The 19,037-nt window shown below is 52.1% G+C and overlaps 7 protein-coding genes across 7 annotated transcripts; 5 read left to right on the forward strand and 2 right to left on the reverse strand.

Annotated features, from left to right (window-relative positions):
• Nucleotides 1-973: 973 nt before the first annotated feature.
• Nucleotides 974-1,669, reverse strand: BBA_03678 (uncharacterized protein; the record flags this gene model as incomplete). The annotated part of the gene is made up of 2 exons (XM_008598775.1): nt 974-1,499; nt 1,548-1,669. 2 exons carry the CDS (start codon nt 1,667-1,669, stop codon nt 974-976), a joined length of 648 nt encoding a protein of 215 aa, XP_008596997.1.
• Nucleotides 1,670-5,618: 3,949 nt separating this feature from the next.
• Nucleotides 5,619-6,050, forward strand: BBA_03679 (uncharacterized protein; the record flags this gene model as incomplete). The annotated part of the gene is made up of 1 exon (XM_008598776.1): nt 5,619-6,050. The coding sequence occupies one exon, from the start codon at nt 5,619-5,621 to the stop codon at nt 6,048-6,050; it is 432 nt and encodes a 143-aa protein (XP_008596998.1).
• Nucleotides 6,051-7,362: 1,312 nt separating this feature from the next.
• On the forward strand, nt 7,363-8,402 carry BBA_03680 (uncharacterized protein; the record flags this gene model as incomplete). The annotated part of the gene is made up of 2 exons (XM_008598777.1): nt 7,363-7,476; nt 7,590-8,402. The coding sequence occupies 2 exons, from the start codon at nt 7,363-7,365 to the stop codon at nt 8,400-8,402; spliced, it is 927 nt and encodes a 308-aa protein (XP_008596999.1).
• A 1,755-nt stretch (nt 8,403-10,157) lies between these two features.
• Nucleotides 10,158-11,224, reverse strand: BBA_03681 (septum initiation protein sid3; the record flags this gene model as incomplete). Its single annotated transcript, XM_008598778.1, has 3 exons — nt 10,158-10,256; nt 10,308-10,382; nt 10,445-11,224. The coding sequence occupies 3 exons, from the start codon at nt 11,222-11,224 to the stop codon at nt 10,158-10,160; spliced, it is 954 nt and encodes a 317-aa protein (XP_008597000.1).
• Nucleotides 11,225-12,692: 1,468 nt separating this feature from the next.
• BBA_03682 (isoflavone reductase family protein) lies at nt 12,693-13,680 on the forward strand (the record flags this gene model as incomplete). The annotated part of the gene is made up of 2 exons (XM_008598779.1): nt 12,693-12,728; nt 12,802-13,680. The coding sequence occupies 2 exons, from the start codon at nt 12,693-12,695 to the stop codon at nt 13,678-13,680; spliced, it is 915 nt and encodes a 304-aa protein (XP_008597001.1).
• A 1,666-nt stretch (nt 13,681-15,346) lies between these two features.
• On the forward strand, nt 15,347-16,477 carry BBA_03683 (2OG-Fe(II) oxygenase family oxidoreductase; the record flags this gene model as incomplete). Its single annotated transcript, XM_008598780.1, has 3 exons — nt 15,347-15,612; nt 15,673-15,739; nt 15,797-16,477. The coding sequence occupies 3 exons, from the start codon at nt 15,347-15,349 to the stop codon at nt 16,475-16,477; spliced, it is 1,014 nt and encodes a 337-aa protein (XP_008597002.1).
• A 541-nt stretch (nt 16,478-17,018) lies between these two features.
• On the forward strand, nt 17,019-18,893 carry BBA_03684 (uncharacterized protein; the record flags this gene model as incomplete). The annotated part of the gene is made up of 3 exons (XM_008598781.1): nt 17,019-17,148; nt 17,199-17,963; nt 18,043-18,893. 3 exons carry the CDS (start codon nt 17,019-17,021, stop codon nt 18,891-18,893), a joined length of 1,746 nt encoding a protein of 581 aa, XP_008597003.1.
• Between the last annotated feature and the right edge of the window lie 144 nt (nt 18,894-19,037).

The raw sequence follows: 19,037 nt of genomic DNA on the forward strand, positions 1-19,037 counted from the left end.
CCGCCCGGCCAGATATCGCGACCGGTCCTCCTCCATGGCTTCCAACGCACAACGAGTTTCAGAAGCCTGCTGTCGGCCCAGGAAAGCCCTCGTTTCCCCGGTCTTTCAAGTATTAAAGCGTCGCGTCGCGTCCTTTTCTCGGCCTGAAGAAAAAAACGCGCTCATAGCACTGTGAGAGCAGCACACCATGGCCACCCCTTCTAATTCAATCGTATTCTCTAGGCGCTCCCGTGGACTGCCTGGCTCCTACGCGCCGCCTTTGCCGGCCATTTCTGGCCTATAATGATGTAAGATGTTCCGCATGGCCTTGGCTCAAAAAGTGTAGCTTCGTCTTCAATGCGCCAGCCTCACGAGCTCGAGGCGCTTCCCACCCACATCCGTCAGTCTTCCTCGTCAAGAACCACAAAACTCAAAAGCTTGGACTTTGCCCAGATTGTAGCTCGCGACAGGCAAGCGCTCTCTGCTGTCAACAAGACTGCACTCCAGCCAATGTCTGGCACTGATTCGCCTGCGCCAATCACCCCCCCCCCCCCCCTCTCCCAGCTCCAGCACTGACTTACCATTGTCTACTATCTTATATAGAGGTATGTCAATCGCCTCAATGAGGTCACTGGGCCATCAAACGTGACGGCTTCACTGGTACTAGCAGCGCCTCTACCCCGTGGCAAGCCAATGTTAGGCTATCATCTTCAGATGTTGACCCAAGCCCCAATGCCATGTGTCACGTCATTGATTCTCATGTCACCTATAATCTGAAAAGACTTAATCGCAAATTGCTTGCTTGATTACCTCCAGCAAGTTCGCCAAGTGGTAATCCCACCCACCCGATCATTGTAGTCACGATAAACGGCTCGCGGGCTTTATGTCACCAAACCGCTGCCTCTTTTTTTGGGCGATATGAAATGTATTCAATAAGCTATATCTGCAGTGCCACAGTTTTATAATGGTCTTCGTATTGGTGCAAAGCACATCACTACACGCTGGCCTTGTCTGATCTTTCACCTGGCTTGAAAGCAGGAACGACAGGGGAATGCCTCGTAGCGGACTGCGTCTTCGAGTCATCGTCTACGAGACAGGATGCTCCGATGCTGATACCTGTATGCTCTGGTACCTCTTCCATAGAGAACAAGTCTGTGCTGGTCTGGACGAATCCCGAAGGTGGCGAGATAGTTCCGTCAGTGCACTCGACAAGGGTATGCTCCGGATTCGGCCTCGGTTTTTCATGGCTAACGTCTTCTTTTAGATCGTGCTCTTTTGCTCTCTGCAGCGAACTAGTTTCGGAACGAGGGTCATGCTGCAGTTGATGCTCCTTGATCTTGCCGCCCCACGCGACAACGACGGTTGGGTCGTCTTCGAGGGTATGCTCTGGCTGAATGATATGGCCCGACGCAACTTGTGGATCGGCCGCACACAATACTGACTGTGATGGGCTTGAATTTTCGATAACAACTTGAGGAGATGTAATATTGATCATGGGAATGTTTCTATCGGCCGGTTGACTTCAGAGTATGAGCTTTGTTCCATGGCTAGCAAGGAGGATAACATACCGCAGCACGGTAACTCCAACTGCATCTATCTTTATAGAAGGGATAGGGTTCTTGAGTTCCTCGTACGACTGTTCCGGCTGGGTGCTCGATGGAGTGCCGGCGTTTGAGTGAGCGTAGGCCATGGACCCTTGACTTGTATAGGCCAAGGACCCTTGACTTATATAGGATGGAATATGAGCGCGATGGCGCTGCCGATGATGCTTCTCTCGAATCATGATCTCATACTCCGTTCGTCGAAGTGTTGTGCATGGAGAGCAGACTGCGTCTATCGAGTCATGCCCAGGACTGCCTTTGATATCGTAGACTGCTCGAACAGTTGATTGCAATTGGGCAATAGTGAAGCCATAGACTTGCCGTGTTAGCCGATCCATACACAATAAGCCACACTATACCTACGTGGGAAGCAAGCCACAAAGCAGCAGCAGTCCGAGTTGCACCAGCCAAGGTTCGGATCTTGCTGGGCGTCGTGGCCAGCGAAGGCGGCCTTCAAGCGCGCCCAGCTGCGGCTGTACACGGTGCAGGGACAGAGACAAGCATCCTCAAACGAAGGGGGAATGGGTCCACTCTCTTCACGAGATGCGGGCCAGTGCCATTCACCTCTGCGCTCCGTTTCGAATGCCATCTCCATGCAAGCGGGTGTTGATGGTGTGTAAAATTCGAAGAGGTTCTGATGATGCCAGGTTGGAATGCGGCGAGGATGATTGGCGATGATGACAGCCAGTATGTGCCCAAATGATGGCAAACGAAAGCAAAGGCGAGACGCCGACTAGATATTGGATACAGAATATATTTGATGGTTGTTGGTTGATAGGTAGTAGATGGGATTCCAAGATGGGCAAATGTTGTTAGCTCGCAGATAGAGTAATGGCAGGTGCAGGTTGATGTGCCGATGTTACCAGCTGCGAGCCTGGACAGCATTGCATGATTGTCGCACCTGGCCAGCCAGCATACGATGCCGGGTTGTTGCTTTTGAGTTGATAAGAGAGTTCGAGAATTCACACAAGATTATACATGCAAAAGAGTGCTATTCATACACTCGTACAAACCATTGCGCGCAAAGGTGGCCAAGATGGCCAACATACCATACGAGTACGCCTGCCCTACCCTACAGCATCTAAGAGAGGGAAGAGGACGGAGAGATACTCGGGGAAAATTTTCCAGACAAAGGCGTCCAGCAGAATGACGTTTCTTTGTGCGAGTATTTTGGCAAAATGGGCGCCTTTTACTCACCAGTGGCGGGTGCTTGAAATGTCGATCTCGCCAACGGTGTTCCAAGGTGGATGGTACTCGAAATGCCCGAGAGCGCTGTGGCGCCCAACCAGCGTTGATGGTGACTTGCAAATTGCCACGCGACTTGCTCTTGTCGGACAATACAAAGCGACCGCAATGCAGTGTCGAGCAGAGGTGCCTCAGGACAACGGAGGCTGTCTTGACTGTGTAGGTCTAAATTTGAGCGTTTCCCAACCGCCGCCACCTCGTCAAAGTGACAGCATGAAGGAGCAACGATTATAACTTATATCCCAGGGAAAACCCCCAAGGAAACCCGAAAAGTCTGGATTAGATTACAATGCCGTTGAGGGTGGATCTCGCACCATCCCTTTATTACCTATCGAGCGGGTAAATTTTGGGCGTGGCAATTTTAGAAGTGCTCGGATATGCCGATCGTCCAGGACAGAGAGTTCCTACACGCGAACTTATAAAAGCGTTGATAATATGAGTATCCGCAAAGGCGCCTCGTTTTCGGATTGAGGAGCTGGCGGTCGATGCGTGCGCGGCAGCCGTGATTGAGCGAACCCGCTAATAATACATAGGTCGCGCGATAGCGGTAGACGATGGTCTCGCAGATCTCTTTGCGGACTTGGCATGGCGCTACGACTCTCTATCAGTAACAAAAGCGATGGCTGCCGGTGGCGAAGCTGCGCGATGTGCGTAATACCTACAAGGCAGGATGGTGGAGCAGAATGTAGTCGAGGACTGCGCCCTCTATTCTCATGAGTTGCTCTGTGAAGGAGATCACTCAAACTTACTACCAGACGGCATAAACTATCGTATAATCTGCCAGCAGCTTGATAAGTGCATGGATGATGGCCGGGCGACCATCGAACGGTGACTCTTCCCCGCAGTGGCGGAAAGCGGCGCAAGACGGGCATCATGTTGCTCTCTCAAAACACTGAACATCAAGATTGAAGAGTTAGCTGAATGTTGAGGCTAGTCAGGTGCTAAGTCTCTTTGTAGAATGCCGGTGTCGCATACCGAGAGTGCAGACAGTTGCAAGTGGCTGAGTCTGTGCTGCGCCCGGCAAGATGCAGAAGTGATACTTTCATAGTGCTCGCCTGCTCGCCTGAGGGCCCAATTGGAGGGGAGTCTGTGAGAGGATAGACTCGGGGCTGGTAGTGGAGGCAAGATACGGGCAAGCCACGAGATGAAGGAGGAGGGTGGGCGAGAAGATGGGATTGGTGTCTGGTGCGCGTGTGCAGAATCAAGAGGCACGGGAACCTGACGGGAAGCAAAGGTCAGCGCCAAAACCATTACTTTGGAGCAAGTCTTGGCAAGGTAAGGCCAGTAAATAAATAATACCGTCCCAAAAAGTTTAGCCCAGGCCCCACTGCAGCCGCCACTAAAGAAGTGCGCTAGAGTCAAGAGGACCTGCAAAAGTCCACTAATGACGCTCCCAAGGAGCGCTGGTTGCCTCTCTGGGTCTTCTTGACAGCGCTAGCTTCAGAGGGTGCAGCGGATGGCTCCAGCGCTCCAGCTGTGCCTGGCAGCTGCAGCCCGCACCCACTCGCCCCAAGTACAATTTAGCGCATGGCTTCGGCAGAACCTGACAATTTAGCGATATCCGTTGCATGCATCTCTTTGTATATACATTTACCACGTTCTGTATCTTGTAGCTCTCATTGTTCTTTATCAAAAGCTGATGATGCAAATGCATGATGAAACTGGACCTCGCGCACAATATCACCCACCTGCCTGTCAATATCGCCTGTTCCGTCTCCGCAATGTCGCTATCCCCATCTTCTCCATCTCTGTAGCCCTCGAATCTATGACAGCATGAGCCCTGAATTTCCCATATGTTACGTTTTCAGCCGGGTTTCGCTGCGCTACCCACTTGTATTAGTTACTGGTACAGTTTTGCGCCCGCTTTCATCGCTTCATTACTCGTAGAGACCAACAATTCACCCTGAAATCGCGGTACATCTCCCCGCGCGCTACAGATACCTAGGATGCAAAAGGCCAAAGGGTACCTGCTTGTTTGAAGGGAACGATCTCGTCACTTGACCCCCCTATGTGCGTTGTGCGTGCCAGCTGCCAGCTGCCTGCCTACCTACCAAAACACGCTTCCTCTTGGCCTCGACGAGTTTTCTTCCTGCCTCGACCTCCTTTCTCTTCCCTTGTCTGGATCGAAGTAAAAGAACTTTTGTTCTTCTCTGCTGTTTTCCTCCTGTCAACCCCTATCGGCCCATTCGCCGGGCGCCAAGACATCTATTTGCCCTCGTCGACGCTACAGTGGCTACACCAGCAACTGGCAGGGTTCTTGCTCCAATGTATGTGACCATACATAGGTACCTCCATACTTGCCACCACGCGTCCCAAATTACTGCGTGGCTGGGTCCCCCCTCTGCCCTACACCTCTCCCTTTCCTCTCTTTCAAGAACAAGAATTCGCACCCTCCTTTCTGATTTCCATACTTCGTCTTCTTTTCGTCCCATCCCGGCCTTGGCTTTCCATTCTGTCCCTTTCGCCTTCCCCCGTTGCTCTGGCCCAACCTTTGTGGCGCTCTGCATTGCTCGTGTTTTCCCGCGTTGCTTTGCTCCCAGTTAGCGCCCGTCTCAACAAAGTGTAAGTGCCACCATCCATTGAGAAGCCATCCCCTTGTCCAAGGCATTGCCTCCGTGTGTCAAACCACCATTTGTTCTACTTTGCTCGGCGGCTTTGGTAGCCTGCTTTCCCGTCATCTGTTATATTTATACACTGTTCCGGGGCTAAACTCTGCAGACTCAATCTCTAGAATCCATTGACGCACGGCACATTGTAAACGACCAACTACATCCACCTCAACACGACGACAAAATGACCAGCGACAACAAAATCTCCCAAGCACAGCCTCTACAGGTTGCCGCCCCCGAAAAAGCTACCCTCTCGACTGCAACCACTGTCTGTGTGATGCCCATCGACGCCACCACTCCTCGCTCGGAGCGCAGCAGCAATCCCTTTGACACGGATGTCGAGGCTGCCTTGATCTCCCAATCTACAACCCGCAAGAGCTGCCACGTCACTAGAAATGGCGAGTGCCAGGTTTGGCCTGGCAAGCAGCACTGGAAGGATAAGGCCAAGGATGCCAAGATTAAGCGCAGCTGCACCTACATGTCGAGGCTAAATCATCGCCAGAAGATTGCTGCAAAAGTTCTCCTCATTGCCCTGGTCATTGGCATCGCCGTCGGTGTTGGCTTTGGCGTCAGCAAGCCACTTGGTGCCCCGATTTGGGGCAAGAAAGACCCATAAGCAGCCAGCGTTCATTTTTCATCTTACACGACCTCAACATTATACACGAAGACGGGCACGCCAATATTTTTCTACACAGCATACCAGAGACGCAAGACATGCTCGTCACATTTGATATCAGGCGAACCTGGCCAAGAAGCGGGGTCGGGCGTCTTCTAATTCCGCTTCTGTACATACAGACAAGCTTTTCTTGACGGGTCTCAGCAGATTATGGCGTTTGGGAGTTTGTTTTCGCATCATGTCCAATATGGAACAGCTACAAGTCATTTTGTGAGGCAGTTAGAACTTGCATCGCGCCGAAACGGCCAAAGGATCATTCTACTTGCGGCCAGTACATAAATAGAGCATGCCGCCCCAGCTACTGCGTACTTGGCCTTTATCTACTCTGTCTCTGTGACTGTACCGCTGATTCGTGTCTGGACACGGCGGTTCTTGATGTTTGACAAGAACGAATAAAATTCTTGAGAGGTCAGTCTCCACTACCGGAGGGCTGCAGCAAAATTCACTGACTATGCCATGACTCGATAACTAAGAGAGCCACCCATTTGGCCGGCCCGTAAGACATGAATGAAAAACTGCCTGCCGCAAGTACAGAGAACACCGACAGTCTGGTAACCTTGAACGCGCGCGTGCAGGAAGCCAAGACACAGGGCGGCCCCGGGCCGGGCGCGCGCCTAGGCGTAAAAAGTTGGCTGCCTTGTCCTTCCTCTTCTTTTCTTCCTATTGTTTTCCAAAGTGTTATTCATAGGCCTTTGCATGGGGAATTTGTCGGGCGTTGGTTATCAGCAGCTGTGCGCAGAGGGCAACGTGTTGGTCGGGTTAGGTCGCCACCTTACACCCAGCAAACCGGCCGGCTTTCAAAACACTGGACTCACAATCTAAACCCTCATCCTCCCTCGGGAGGTGGAAGCTAACTCGTGCTGGGAGTTGTTCCCGTACAACTCGCATACCACATTTGTGTCCGAACCGCGACGCAAGACACTAGTTCGGGCCGTCCCGGCGCTTGGGCGCTCCCATGTAAGTGAGTTTGGCGTCCTCCGTGTGGTCAGAAGCAATGTTTCCAGTACAAATGGCTTCTTGTCACAAGCAGCGGCATTCTCTGAAGCTCTCTCAAAAGGAACGGGGCCTCTAATGTCATTGAGTAATTTGGTAGTGTACAGGCAGGACTGTCGCGCCTTTGCACCATCCATCTGTGTGAAAGCCGCTTCTTTGGTGGCTGAGCCTCTTTCTTTTCTTTTCTTTTCTTTTCTTTTCTTTGACGTACAAACTGTACCTCGCTCATTTTTAAATCAGTCTAAATAATCTGAAACGCATGCGCTGTCGTCGTACGTTCACTCTCGGCTCAAAGACGAGGGGCATCGCTCCCAAACGTCGCTTTGTCACCACCCGCATGTCATCCGGGTCCAACCTCTTTTACTCTCATAGAGTGAGTGCTCTTTCGATGTGCACCCATTCTCTCATCATCTATGTGCAGTATGGAATTTCAGCTTATATAGCTCGAGAAAACCCTCCCCAATATTTCCAGCCTGATACTCTCAGCCAACCAACAACCTCCTCGAGCAACCTCAGCTCGGGTTCATTGTCGGGTTCAGAAGCGCCAAATCCCGCACAGGAGCACAATTGCAGAACACCGAGACGATGCATTCCACAGCATGCCATCCTGAGCCCCGGCAGGCTGGCCCTGCCAACAGTTACAGCGCCGCCTTTTCCCATGACCCGCGGCTGCGTCTTGAGGCCCTTACCGAGTCGCGCGACACTAGCCGTTATAATCGCACATTCATCGCCTATGCTAATCAGCCCAAGCTGGCACCTCACATCATCAACGTCAATATCCCCAGTCCGGCTCACTCTCCGCTCTTTCTCCCCCCCTCCCTCCTCCCCGTCACCCACCACTTTCCTGTCTCGCCAACACCCGACGCCGTCTCTCCCTTCCAAGAGTCCGCCGCCGCTCCTGCTCGTCAAATGACCCCCTCTCCGCAGGCTGGCACCGCGCCGTATTCTCCCCGCCACCATACCGCCAGCTCCGCGCGAGCTTTCCCGTTGGCGCTCCGTCTTGACACCGCCTGCGGCCCAGCGGCAGCGGCGCCGTTCCCACAGCAAGAATGCAGCTACGACTCAGCGGAAAGTGACGATGAAATAGGCCCGCCGCTACCCAGAGCTTCAAATAGCTTCTTGAGGGAGCGCAATTTTCCCTCGGAGGAGGAAGGGGGGGAGGGGGAGCGGCCGCGACGGCCGTCGGAGCATGGCCTGCGGCGCGGGCTGATCCCCGGCGAGCCCAGCGCCAAGCCGGACACGTCGCTGTCTGAGCCGAGTGAGGGAGTCGTGCGCTCGGTGCCGACTGCGAATTGCTGACTGGGCCGACTGAGGGACTGGCACGGGATGGCCTTTGCTAGACCTGGTGGGAAGACAGAATTCGAGAGCCCAGGGAGGGAGCTCAAATTCTACACTAGACACCATAGGAGCCAATTCTCACCCATATTAACCATTTCGGAGACATAGATGTTTCCCTCGATGAGAAATCAATTAAACATAGGGATTGCCGAGCTGATGAGCTTATCCAACTCGTTATGGATAAAGCTGTGCCGTGGGTGCAGGTTGCTGATGTATAATGCGATGCGCACGCTAACTTATGTGGTTTTCGTGATCTGGACTCTAAAAGCAAGAGCTGATCATTGGAGCTCCATCTGCAAGAAGATATATTCTCATAGATCGTGGGAACTACAGAAGGATCGACAATATTGTAGGCTTGTTGATCACCATTGGCTGCCATCTGCCTTCTTGAGAGTCAGGACCAACACCAGCACGGCCAATTAGCGGGAGAGGACAACACTGGAATTTGCTCCGTATTAAGCTGCACTAAACTAGAAGAGGTATTCTTGTAAGAGGGTTCTCGGACCATTGCGAGCTGTCGTCACCCTAAAGACAAGAGGGCTTCCGCAACAATGTAGGGTGGGAGTGACCGCAGGACCCCGAATGCTTAAAATTCAAGTTTGTGGGGTTCTACATGAATTTTGCCGGGGCAATTCCAGTCTGATTTTAGCTGTGGATAAATCAAGAGCATGTTGGACCAAACGTGCCGGTTTTCTTTGCGCTCGGTGACAGCATTGAGCGTCGTGCCGAAACAAAAGGGTGAAGGAGAATAAAACACATCAAGTAAAACGAAAGTTGCGCCATGTTCCAGAAAAGCAGTCGGATGCTATACGACCGCTTATAATATAGCTACGGTGAAAGAGGACTGAAACCGGGGCGGACGGCAAAGCCGACGAGGAGCTGTTGATGGGAGGAGATATAGATGTGGCTACGAGCTGCTCCATTCGTAATGTTGTAGTTGGTGTAGGTGGAGTTATTCAGTGTTCAACCACGACATATTAAGGTGTGAGACTGGAGAAATCCTTCTCTCTTGAGTCGTGAGCCGAGCAAAACTCATATACGTGAACGTTGGCAGCCATGGCACACGTACTAGTAGGCACATATCTGGGGATATGCTAAGCGGACCGACTCACTTTACTTTATCAGTGCATCACATATCCAACCGATAACGTTAGCCGGTGGCTTTGCTTATACGATTTAACTTGATTAGATTTTTTTTTGGATTTTGCTCGGTCGAGGTACAGCCAATGTCAAGTGTCTTCTCGGACACAGAGCTGGTACCCTTTCCGCCTTCTGCCCCCAACCTCGGCAATTCGTTATTACGCACTCGGGTTCGTCTTCCAGTGTCTGTGCTATAGTCCAACTCGGGGCCCCAGGCAAATCTCTGGCCGCGTGGCCACGACGATGAAAGCCGCCAAGACAGCGACATGTGGGCGTCTCAACAAGCCGTCAAGTAAATCAGAACAGAAAAGAAAGGAAAAAAGCGTTTGAGTTCCTTCCCGAGGAACATGTTAGAGGGCCCACCAGTGAGAACGCTCCTTTAATATACAGTATCCTCTATAAGCCCTAGTTCAATATTGCTTCTGTGACAATCGGCGTCAAAGAGAAAAAAAAGCAGTGTCGTGTATGCCAACACAGCTTCGAGTATCATGTAACGCTACGCGACCTTGGGCTGAACAGCGACGTAGAAGTCACAGTTCTCTCTACGTTGTAGAAAGCTCTCATCAGCTCGTCGAATCAGACTGATTGGTACAGGAGTAGCGGCTCGCCGACATTTTCGATTTCGGGAATCGTGCACTTGAGATCAAAAGCCTTGGATAGGACGATTTTGAAGATCTGCGAGCGTTGGATTAGCAAAAGTCTTTCAGATGGCGCCAGAATAGCTACCTTTTGCACATTGATACTATGACTGGTACTGGAAAAGATGAGAGCGGCTCGCATCGCCTTGGCAAAACGTCGCGCCTGCATAGTGTTAGCCATTGACGCGTATACAATCAGATTCGACGAGCAATTCGCATTCTTACCTGATTGGAAATTTCCTCCTGATCTTGGATTGGAAAGTTGACAAAGTGGTCGTACTTTGTGCCGACCAGGATGGGAATTGCCGTCTTGTTGAAACCACGACCCTGTCTATACCACTCCTTGATGCTGTTGAGAGTGCTCTTGCGCGTGAGGTCAAACATGAAGAGGATGGCGACGGCATCATTGCAAACCAGCGGAAGCATGTTGACAAACTCGCGCTGGCCGCCAAGGTCCCAGATGGAAAAGGTAATCTCGGTGTTGCGGATCGAAATGGTCTTTTCCATAAAGTTGACGCCGAGCGTCTGGATGTAGTCCTCGTCCCAGCTGCCCTCGACGTACTTGACCATGAGCGACGTCTTACCGATCTGGGCGTCGCCGACCATGCCGACCTTGATGACGACGTGATTGCGGCCGTTGGAGGCCGCGGGTTCGCCCGAGCCCTGGCGGCTGCCGCCGTAGTCGCCGTGCGCGCCGTGGTGCTGCGACGACTGGTTCGACATTTCGCTCCCAGCTCGCGACCCGGGTGCTGCCGACTGCGGTGCGCTGCTGCCACCGCTGTTACCGGGCACAGGAGGCGTGTACCGCGTGGCCGCCGGATCGTCGTTGTGGTGCTGTTGTTGGTGTAATGGGCCGCTCGGTGATTGTGGCTCGTGCTCGTGTGCGCCGTTGTTGTGGTGAGGGTGGTGTGATGAGGCTACTACCTGCGGTGAGCTGCCGAGGTCTCCAAGCGTATCGTCGAGATTTTCTTGGGGTGCCACGGGAGGTACATCATCAGTCTCCATGGCGACGTGATGGTGTTGTTTATGTGCGGGTGGTGGTGGCGGTGGTGGTGGTAGTGTTCGTCAAGACAAAGAGAGGAGGGGAGAGAGTGCAGGTGTGCAAGGAGGGCTGTTGGGTCGCCGCGCGGGCTGCAAGCGAATCGAGGATCGAAACGTGGGGCGCAATCGAGACAAGCGGCGAGGATGAATGATTTGCAGCTAATTTGATTGTATGAGATGCACAAGAAGAAGAACAAATGAAGCTGCAAGAGTAATGAATATTGCCAGTGGGTTCTTTTGATTGCCTGTGATGCAAGACTGCAGTTCGGGCGGTGGGCTGGCGCGCGACCTGAAAAGGACCCGGAATTTTAGAGGGGCCGGACCCGGCAGCGCTGGCCAAGCGCCGCGTCCAGATGACGAAATGCAGCCAGCAGGATACAATGTGCGCGACTACCTTCAGGTTGGACCCTTTCCTAAATCTTGATCGAGTCGTCCCTGAGCGTTGAGTATGCGAGGGCCCGGAGACACTAGCCTTGAGGGCTTCAATGACGCCAAACATCACCGCTTCTAAGAATACTTGAGCCAGACGGCATGTGCTCAGGAAACGTCAAACCTCCTATTTGAACACTTGCAGTCAACTAGGATGCAAACCACGACCCATTTCATGATATCTTCAGTTGATTAGGCCTAGTCTCATAATAGGAAGCATTGCCCAACTTACCAACCCAGTACTACCTAGCCATTAAACAATATAGAAACTGGTCACTACGATGTATATCTTTAAACTAGTATTATATATAACTTAATAGTTTTATATATATAATATCTACTACTATAGGCTTTTTATAATTCTCTTTAAATATTATAGTAAAGAATTTTATTAACTAATATCTTTTCTAATTATAAAAAATAATATAATTTATTATTAATTAAAAACTTTTTATTACTTTATAGTGTTTTAATAGTATAAGCCTTATATTGGGAAAAGTCTAGGTAAAGTCTAGCTTAGATAGTTTAACTAAGTAGAGCTAGGATAGGTTAAGATCTTTTACTACGTTACTTCGTGGGGATCGCGTACGTTTAGTTTGTCCTCCTTAAGCTTAGTTATTATCGCAGTCGCAGTAGTAGCTTATATAAACATCACATGCACCGCACTTTCTTGCATCCTGCAGGTCATAAATTCTATTTAGAGATGTCCTTCTTTATCCGACGTCCCATGTCTGTAAGGCCCCAAGAAGCGTAGCTTGGGCGCGCGTCCGGTGTCGGCTTTGTTTGTTTAGCCACGCCCTGCAACCACCCGCTTGTTTGACAGTACTAATCTTCCTCACATCCCCCCCTAAAATACATAACCCGACCCTCGAGCTCTCCTAACTTTTCTCTCAGCCTCTGCCCTTCCAGTCCATCGGTCAAGTTCAAACCCCAAAGCTTCTTGCCCATCCTTGATTCGACGGATTGATTCTTTGATTGTTCCGCACACTCTACGTCTATAAGAATGGCTCAGCCGATCAAAAACGTTATGGTGATGGGTGTAGGCACCTCTTCTTAACCATCTTTCCCCTGACCACATAAAAAGAATTTAATGCTAATGCCTCATTTCACAGGCCGGAGGGCTCTTCGGCACGCAGGTTTTCGCAGCGCTTTCCCTTGAATCTTCCTTTACCCTCTCTATCTTGACCCGCAAATCCTCCAAGTCTACCTTCCCTGCGCAGTACAAGGTCTTCCAAGTGGACGATGACTACCCCCTGGGCCAGCTCCTCGAGGCCTTTCAAGGCCAGGATGCGCTGGTATCTACGCTTCCTGGGCGCCCTTACTCCGTCCACCTTCGAATGATTGACGCCGCTGTCCAAGCCGGCGTTAAGCGATACATTCCCACCGAGTACGGCAATAACACCTGCATCGCCGCCGCAGAGCTCGTCAGCCTTTACGGTGACAAGGCCAAGGTTGTTGAGTATCTCAAAAGCAAGGAAGAAACCGGCCTCAGCTGGACGGCCATACATACTGGACAGTTCTTTGACTGGAGCCTGGAGGATGGATGGCTCGATTTCCACCTGAAGCAGCAGCGTGTGGTTATCTACGACTCGGGCAGCAAGCCCTGGTCAACCACCACCATCGGCACGGCCGCTGCTTCTGTAGTGAAGGTGCTTCTGAAGCCCGAGGAGACTAAGAACAAGCCCATTTTCGTGGCCTCGTTCACTGTCTCGCAACGCCAGGTCCTGGAAGAACTCGAGAAAGCTACCGGTTCCAAGTGGGAGGTGCGGAAGATGTCTTCGGCAGAAGCATTGAAGAAGGCGGCGGATATGGACAACGAGGACTACTCGGAGGGTTTGAAGCTACTCATTTTAATGCTGCTCTACGCGGACGATGTGGACAGGGGAGCAGATTTTGAAAAGAACGGCCTACTGTGCAACAAGATGCTTGGACTGCCGGCTGAGAACCTGGCCGAGGTTGTTGGACAAGTTGTGAAGCGACAGGCTGCTTGAGACCTGGTAGAAACGTGCTGTGGACGGCAGCGGCGAATACAAAAGTTGTCGATTCCTCAACGTACTCAGGCTTATTACAACGCATCTTCCCAGGCTGTCAATGTGCGCTCATATCTGAAGAGATTGGTGGTGAGAATGGAGGTGCTCCTAAATAGGGTGAAGAGCTGATAAGGGCGTATGATTAAGGGTGTCTATCTACTCAGGCCGGCCCGCCTCACCAAGTAGTCTAGACATATATATATATCACACTAACTAGCCTATAGAGCCGTATAGTACTTCTATAGTATATAGACTACTAAGATATAAGGGAAAACCCTAGAATTCTAAGTAAAAACCCCTATACCCCCCTACCTCTCTTAATATCTCTATTTATATAGTTACTATATATAATATCCTTTTATCTTAAAGAAGTACTAAAAACACTATCATAGGTTATAAGTAGGAATCTTATAAACTAAACCTTATTATAATATAGTAGATAAGATAACTATACCTTAGAGTTAATCTTATTACGATTTATATAGTAGATTGTGCCTTTACTAATATAAGGATAACTACGCTACTATAATGTAGTAGAAATAAGTTAAAAGAAGCGACCCTAGCTGTAATCAAGCTAAACGACGTCTTATAGGTGTATAGCTTCTACGATCAGGCTGCCTGCAACAATAACCAGTCTGCTACCAGGGTCTTAGTCTAGACATGAAAGCTGTTATCTCTTGTTCATACCTAAGATTTAGACCCGCCCTCCCCAGAGAACTTTTCAGAGAACTTTTCAGCTCCATCCTCTACTGGCATCACTCATAAACGTCCCCTAACAAAGCTTTAGGTCGAGGGTCCTGCGCCCAAGTTCGCGAAGCCAGGGGCTTCTAGCTATCCGAAGACTTTCTTTTCCAACGGCCAACGACCTCGCCAAGACGGGGAAGTCTCTCCGCCTTTCAACAAAACTCGCCGGTCAGCCTCATATCACCTCGAATGCTTTATGCCAACGTACGGAGGCCCCGCTCGACGACCGCGGGCCACTGAGGAAGCTGTCTCTTTCTCACGAGGCAGAAAAGTGCGCAGAGTATATGCCCTTGTACGCCGCCACTTCTGCAGTGTGACAAGCCCTGGCGCCCTCCAGTCTCATTACCTTACTGGGTGGTTGTGATACGTGGCAAAGTCCCTACCCGGATCTTGTCCCTACCCGTGTCATCATTTCCAGATAGTGTAGGGTCATCTCCGCTGTCGACTCACCGGATCATTCAATGACAAGCGGGACCTCACAACCATGTCAACACAGAAGGCAGCAAGGCCCCGTTAGGACTTGACTACGGGCGAGGTAGAGGGCTTAACGTCGCAATTGCAGTTACACGGTACTGATTGCTATTGACTCGCCCTGCTGCGGGCCGTTCGGGCGGGCGCTATCAAAATACGATGTAGTTTCCCAACGGTGTAGAATTGAAGCTTATCGACTTTGATTTAGTGAGGGATTATATATTTAGGGAGTATTTGACTGAACTAATTACGTGCATGATGTCTTTAGCTAACCCCTAGGGTATGCCTAGTAGAATCTGCACTCAATTAGGAGACTTCAGCCAACCCTATTGTCCCGCGACATGTCCTACCTCTTGCTGTCCTCAAGTTTGACAGTAGCAGTGGTCAAAGATATTGCCATAAACCCTCCCCAATGGCTGAGCACACGGACTCCGTCGTCGCAAACCTCGTCGTCATAAGCTACGACAGGCTCCAGCGAAGAGATGCCGATGAAGCCGCCAGATTGCATTTGGCCTGTGTGGAGTGGGGTTTCTTCTACCTTGATTTGGGGGACGGCGGGCGGGAGATGCTCAAGACGGTCGACGAGCTATTGCCGGTAGCGCGGGAATATTTCGCGAAGCCCTTCGAGGAGAAGTTGAAAGACACGCACGAGAATGAGGATATTTTTCAGATCTGCGGGTACGGATTGGGCGCCATGTACCGCATCTGAAAGGCACGGCTAACCAGGTCGTCGTCTAGCTACAAACCACTGGGCCTGGACCAGGGCAACGTCAAAAATCAAAAGGACGGCTGTGAGGGGCTACGGGTAAGTACACGCTGAGACAAGATGAGAAGCATTTGGCAGCTCTGACACGCAGCTCAGCTACCGCTCGATCTGCAAAACCGTCTTGCGGACGGACGAATGTCCATCCCGCAAGGTATAGAGAACAGCTGGTCCAAAGTCGCCAAGTTCATGGTCGAGGGCTCTGCGGTCTGCAACCTCGTGCTCGAGAGCCTCTCTACCTCGATGGGCCTCCAAGGCGAAGAGAGGCTCGAGGCGCAGCACCGAGACAAGTCTCCATCCACCTCGACGGCGGTCCTCCAGTGCTATCCGGCAGTGCGGGACCTGCCGCCCAACACGAGCCAGGGCCACTTTGCCCACACAGACGCCGGGAGCATCTCGATGCTCTTTGCCTCTGAATGGGGCCTCCAGGTGCACTCGCCGCGGCACGCGCGGTGGGAGTACGTGACACCTCGCCCAGGCTGTGCCGTCGTCAACGTCGGCGACAGCCTTCGCTTTCTGTCCGAGTTCAGGCTCAGGTCGAGCCTGCACCGCGTCGTCCCGCACCGGGAACGCTGGCACGCCAACACCCGCTACTCGGTGCTCTTCTTCCTGCGTCCCAACAACGATGCCAGCTTTACGGACTCGGAGGGCGTGTCCTGGAAGGCGGTCGACTGGCTCGGGAGGAAGTTTGGCAACTATCGCCGCAGCCACAGAGAGCAGAAGGAGTCGGCCATGTCGACGGGCAGGAAGGGGTTAATGGGTCTTTGGGAGGATTCATAATCAACAGGCTGCGCGAGGTCAACATGGCTGGGATGAGTTGAACGAGGGCATTCGGGGTGGGGGTGTGAAAGAAGAGAGCCAGGGCAAAAAGGGGGGGGGGGGGTGGGCTTTACCGCAAAACCGCAAACATGAAGCACTCCCGTCTTCTATGTAGAGACGTTGTCACGGCCCCGGTAAAAATAGCAAGTCTGCCACTAATAAAGATTGTGTGGGGCAAGTACCGAGGGCGTCCCGCTACCAGCAAGGTTGAAGGAGCCGTCATCACGCATATGCGAAGCGTGCAAGTCGTCAAAGTCATTGGCATCTAGATCATTTTAAAGAGTACGATCTAACTAATGGTTAGTGGCTTAGTGGGGCCGCCGCTGCCGCCGCGTTGCCACTTCTGTTTGATGGGTGAGCCTCGTCGCTCTGGCTGCCTGACAATGGGCAGTACTTCGAAGCATCGCCTGCCAGTCATAGAGCATGTCTCTTATCTTCATACCGCCATGTATCACCGGGCGTTCGTGATAATCTGACCTTGCATTCAAGTCACCTTTGCGATATGCCTCAAGAAGGGATGGAGCTTGGGGAGAGGGCGCGTCTTCGCTTCGAGGTCCATGTTGATCCGCCAGCTGAAGCTTTAAACGTCGCTGCGCAGCGGGGCCAACATTCTCGCAGTGGCCCTCATCAAAGTGAGTGTCTTTCAAGTGGCCTCTCGTTGCATCTACTAACAATGGGGAAGCGCATGTCACGGATTATGCTAGAGCAGTGTACAAGTTCTCAGTGCTCCCATCCGGTACTGGCAACCATCATGAGAGACTGGCAAGGTTCCTGGGCAAGCTCCTGGAAATCCCGGGCGACCGATTCTCAGCACCACGCCTCCAGGAGAACTTCGTGACCCTCTATCGCTTCGTGCAGTTCTCCAGCTGTCGGACGACCCAGTCGATGGCTCCCAGCAGGGATCAGCCCACGAAAGGCACGGAGCAAGAGCAGGCCGGGGGCGTGAAATGGAGGCTGCAGGATGGCATCACCTTCGAGACCTGCTACGAATTTCACCAATATGCGGATCCCTCACAGGCCGAGTCACCTGGCCAGATCCTCTTCCTCACAGGATACCCGTCGCCGGAGTGGCTGGGCTCCATTGGTTCCAGGTACCGAGTGGATCCTGAGTTCTTCAACCGCTTTCTAGACTTTCGCTCCATCAACGATCGGCTGAGCTGCTTTTCCGTGCCGCCATTGCCCTCTTCCGAGTGGAACCTCATCAAGCTATCACTGCTCACCATTGGGCTTCGTACTTCGTATGACCCGCAGATCAGTACGCGTACGATCCGCGAGGACACATCCAACGTCCTAGCCGAGAAACATCACCAGATCCAAGCCGGCGCCAAGGTGCCGGTAGGAACCACGGTGATCCGGAACATTAGCGTCCTTGACGAGATGAACTTTGCAATTGAGCAACACATCTTCATATGCTACCAGCCTGCCGAGATCCATAGAGGCTGGGCAGGTGAGTCTCTGTTATATGAAAATAACCCTAAACGCTGCGGCCCTCGTGCGACCAAGAGGCTGACCAGTGGCGAATATAGTTCTCGTATGGACAGATGGTGGGAGCCTGGCAGGGTCAGATTTCATGGAGAATCCCCTTTCCAAGGCCTTAAGACTATCGAGTTCCTTCAGAGAGTCCCTTCTCCCGATCGTCGTTTACAAGCCGATGATGGGCCTCAACTCCCATCTCCTGGCTAAGCACTGCGCAGTACCGTCACTCCATTTCGGATATGGCCGCTTTCTGCGACAAAATCTAGCGTCTGGGCATCCATTCATCGCCCTTACCGAAGTTTTCACGCTCGTGGCGTCCTCGGAGAAGCACTTCCTCAACATGATGGAACTAAAGCTCGAGAGAGCGGTGCTCAACAGTGGAGGCAAGCCGTATAACGACGGCCTAGAGAACCTGAGGTACTTCAACACTGTACTCAACAGGCAGGTACGGCGGATCAAGAGCACGCTCGCAGCGCTCAGCAGCGCGGGCCACCGCAACAAGTGGCTTAAGGCGGACCCGGAGCCGACCGAACGAGCGCGAAGGGAGGTTGAGCAGGATTTTGAACACCTGCACGAGCACGCGGAGACGCTCTACAGGCGTTGCCAGGAGGAGATCGCGGTGCTGATGAACAGCATGGCCATCCTCGAGTCCGAAAAGGCCATCGCGCAGGCTGGGCGCATGGCGAGGCTGACATTCCTCGCATTTATCTTTGTCCCCATGGCATTCGTCTCGTCCTTCTTCAGCATGAATGTTCCCGAGCTGCAGAGCGTGCCGCTATGGGCGTGGTTCGTGGCCAGCACCGTGATACTGACTCCGTCTCTTGCATTGTATTGGCTTGATGAGGACACTCGAAGGAGGTTCAAGGCCCGTGCGAGGCTATTGTTTAAATTGAGTGTTTAGGGCGAAGTCTTGCGTACTTTGGATATTCTCGCGTTTCTTCTTCTGTTCCTCTAGCATCTATCCCCATGAAATGAGGGTAGGAGGAGGTTATCTCGGCAATTGTGGTGTTTGGCAGCCCCTAGGTTCGTGGGGCACCTCGACTTT

This window comes from Beauveria bassiana, assembly GCF_000280675.1.
Source record: "Beauveria bassiana ARSEF 2860 unplaced genomic scaffold BBA_S00008, whole genome shotgun sequence".
Lineage (NCBI taxonomy): Eukaryota > Fungi > Ascomycota > Sordariomycetes > Hypocreales > Cordycipitaceae > Beauveria > Beauveria bassiana.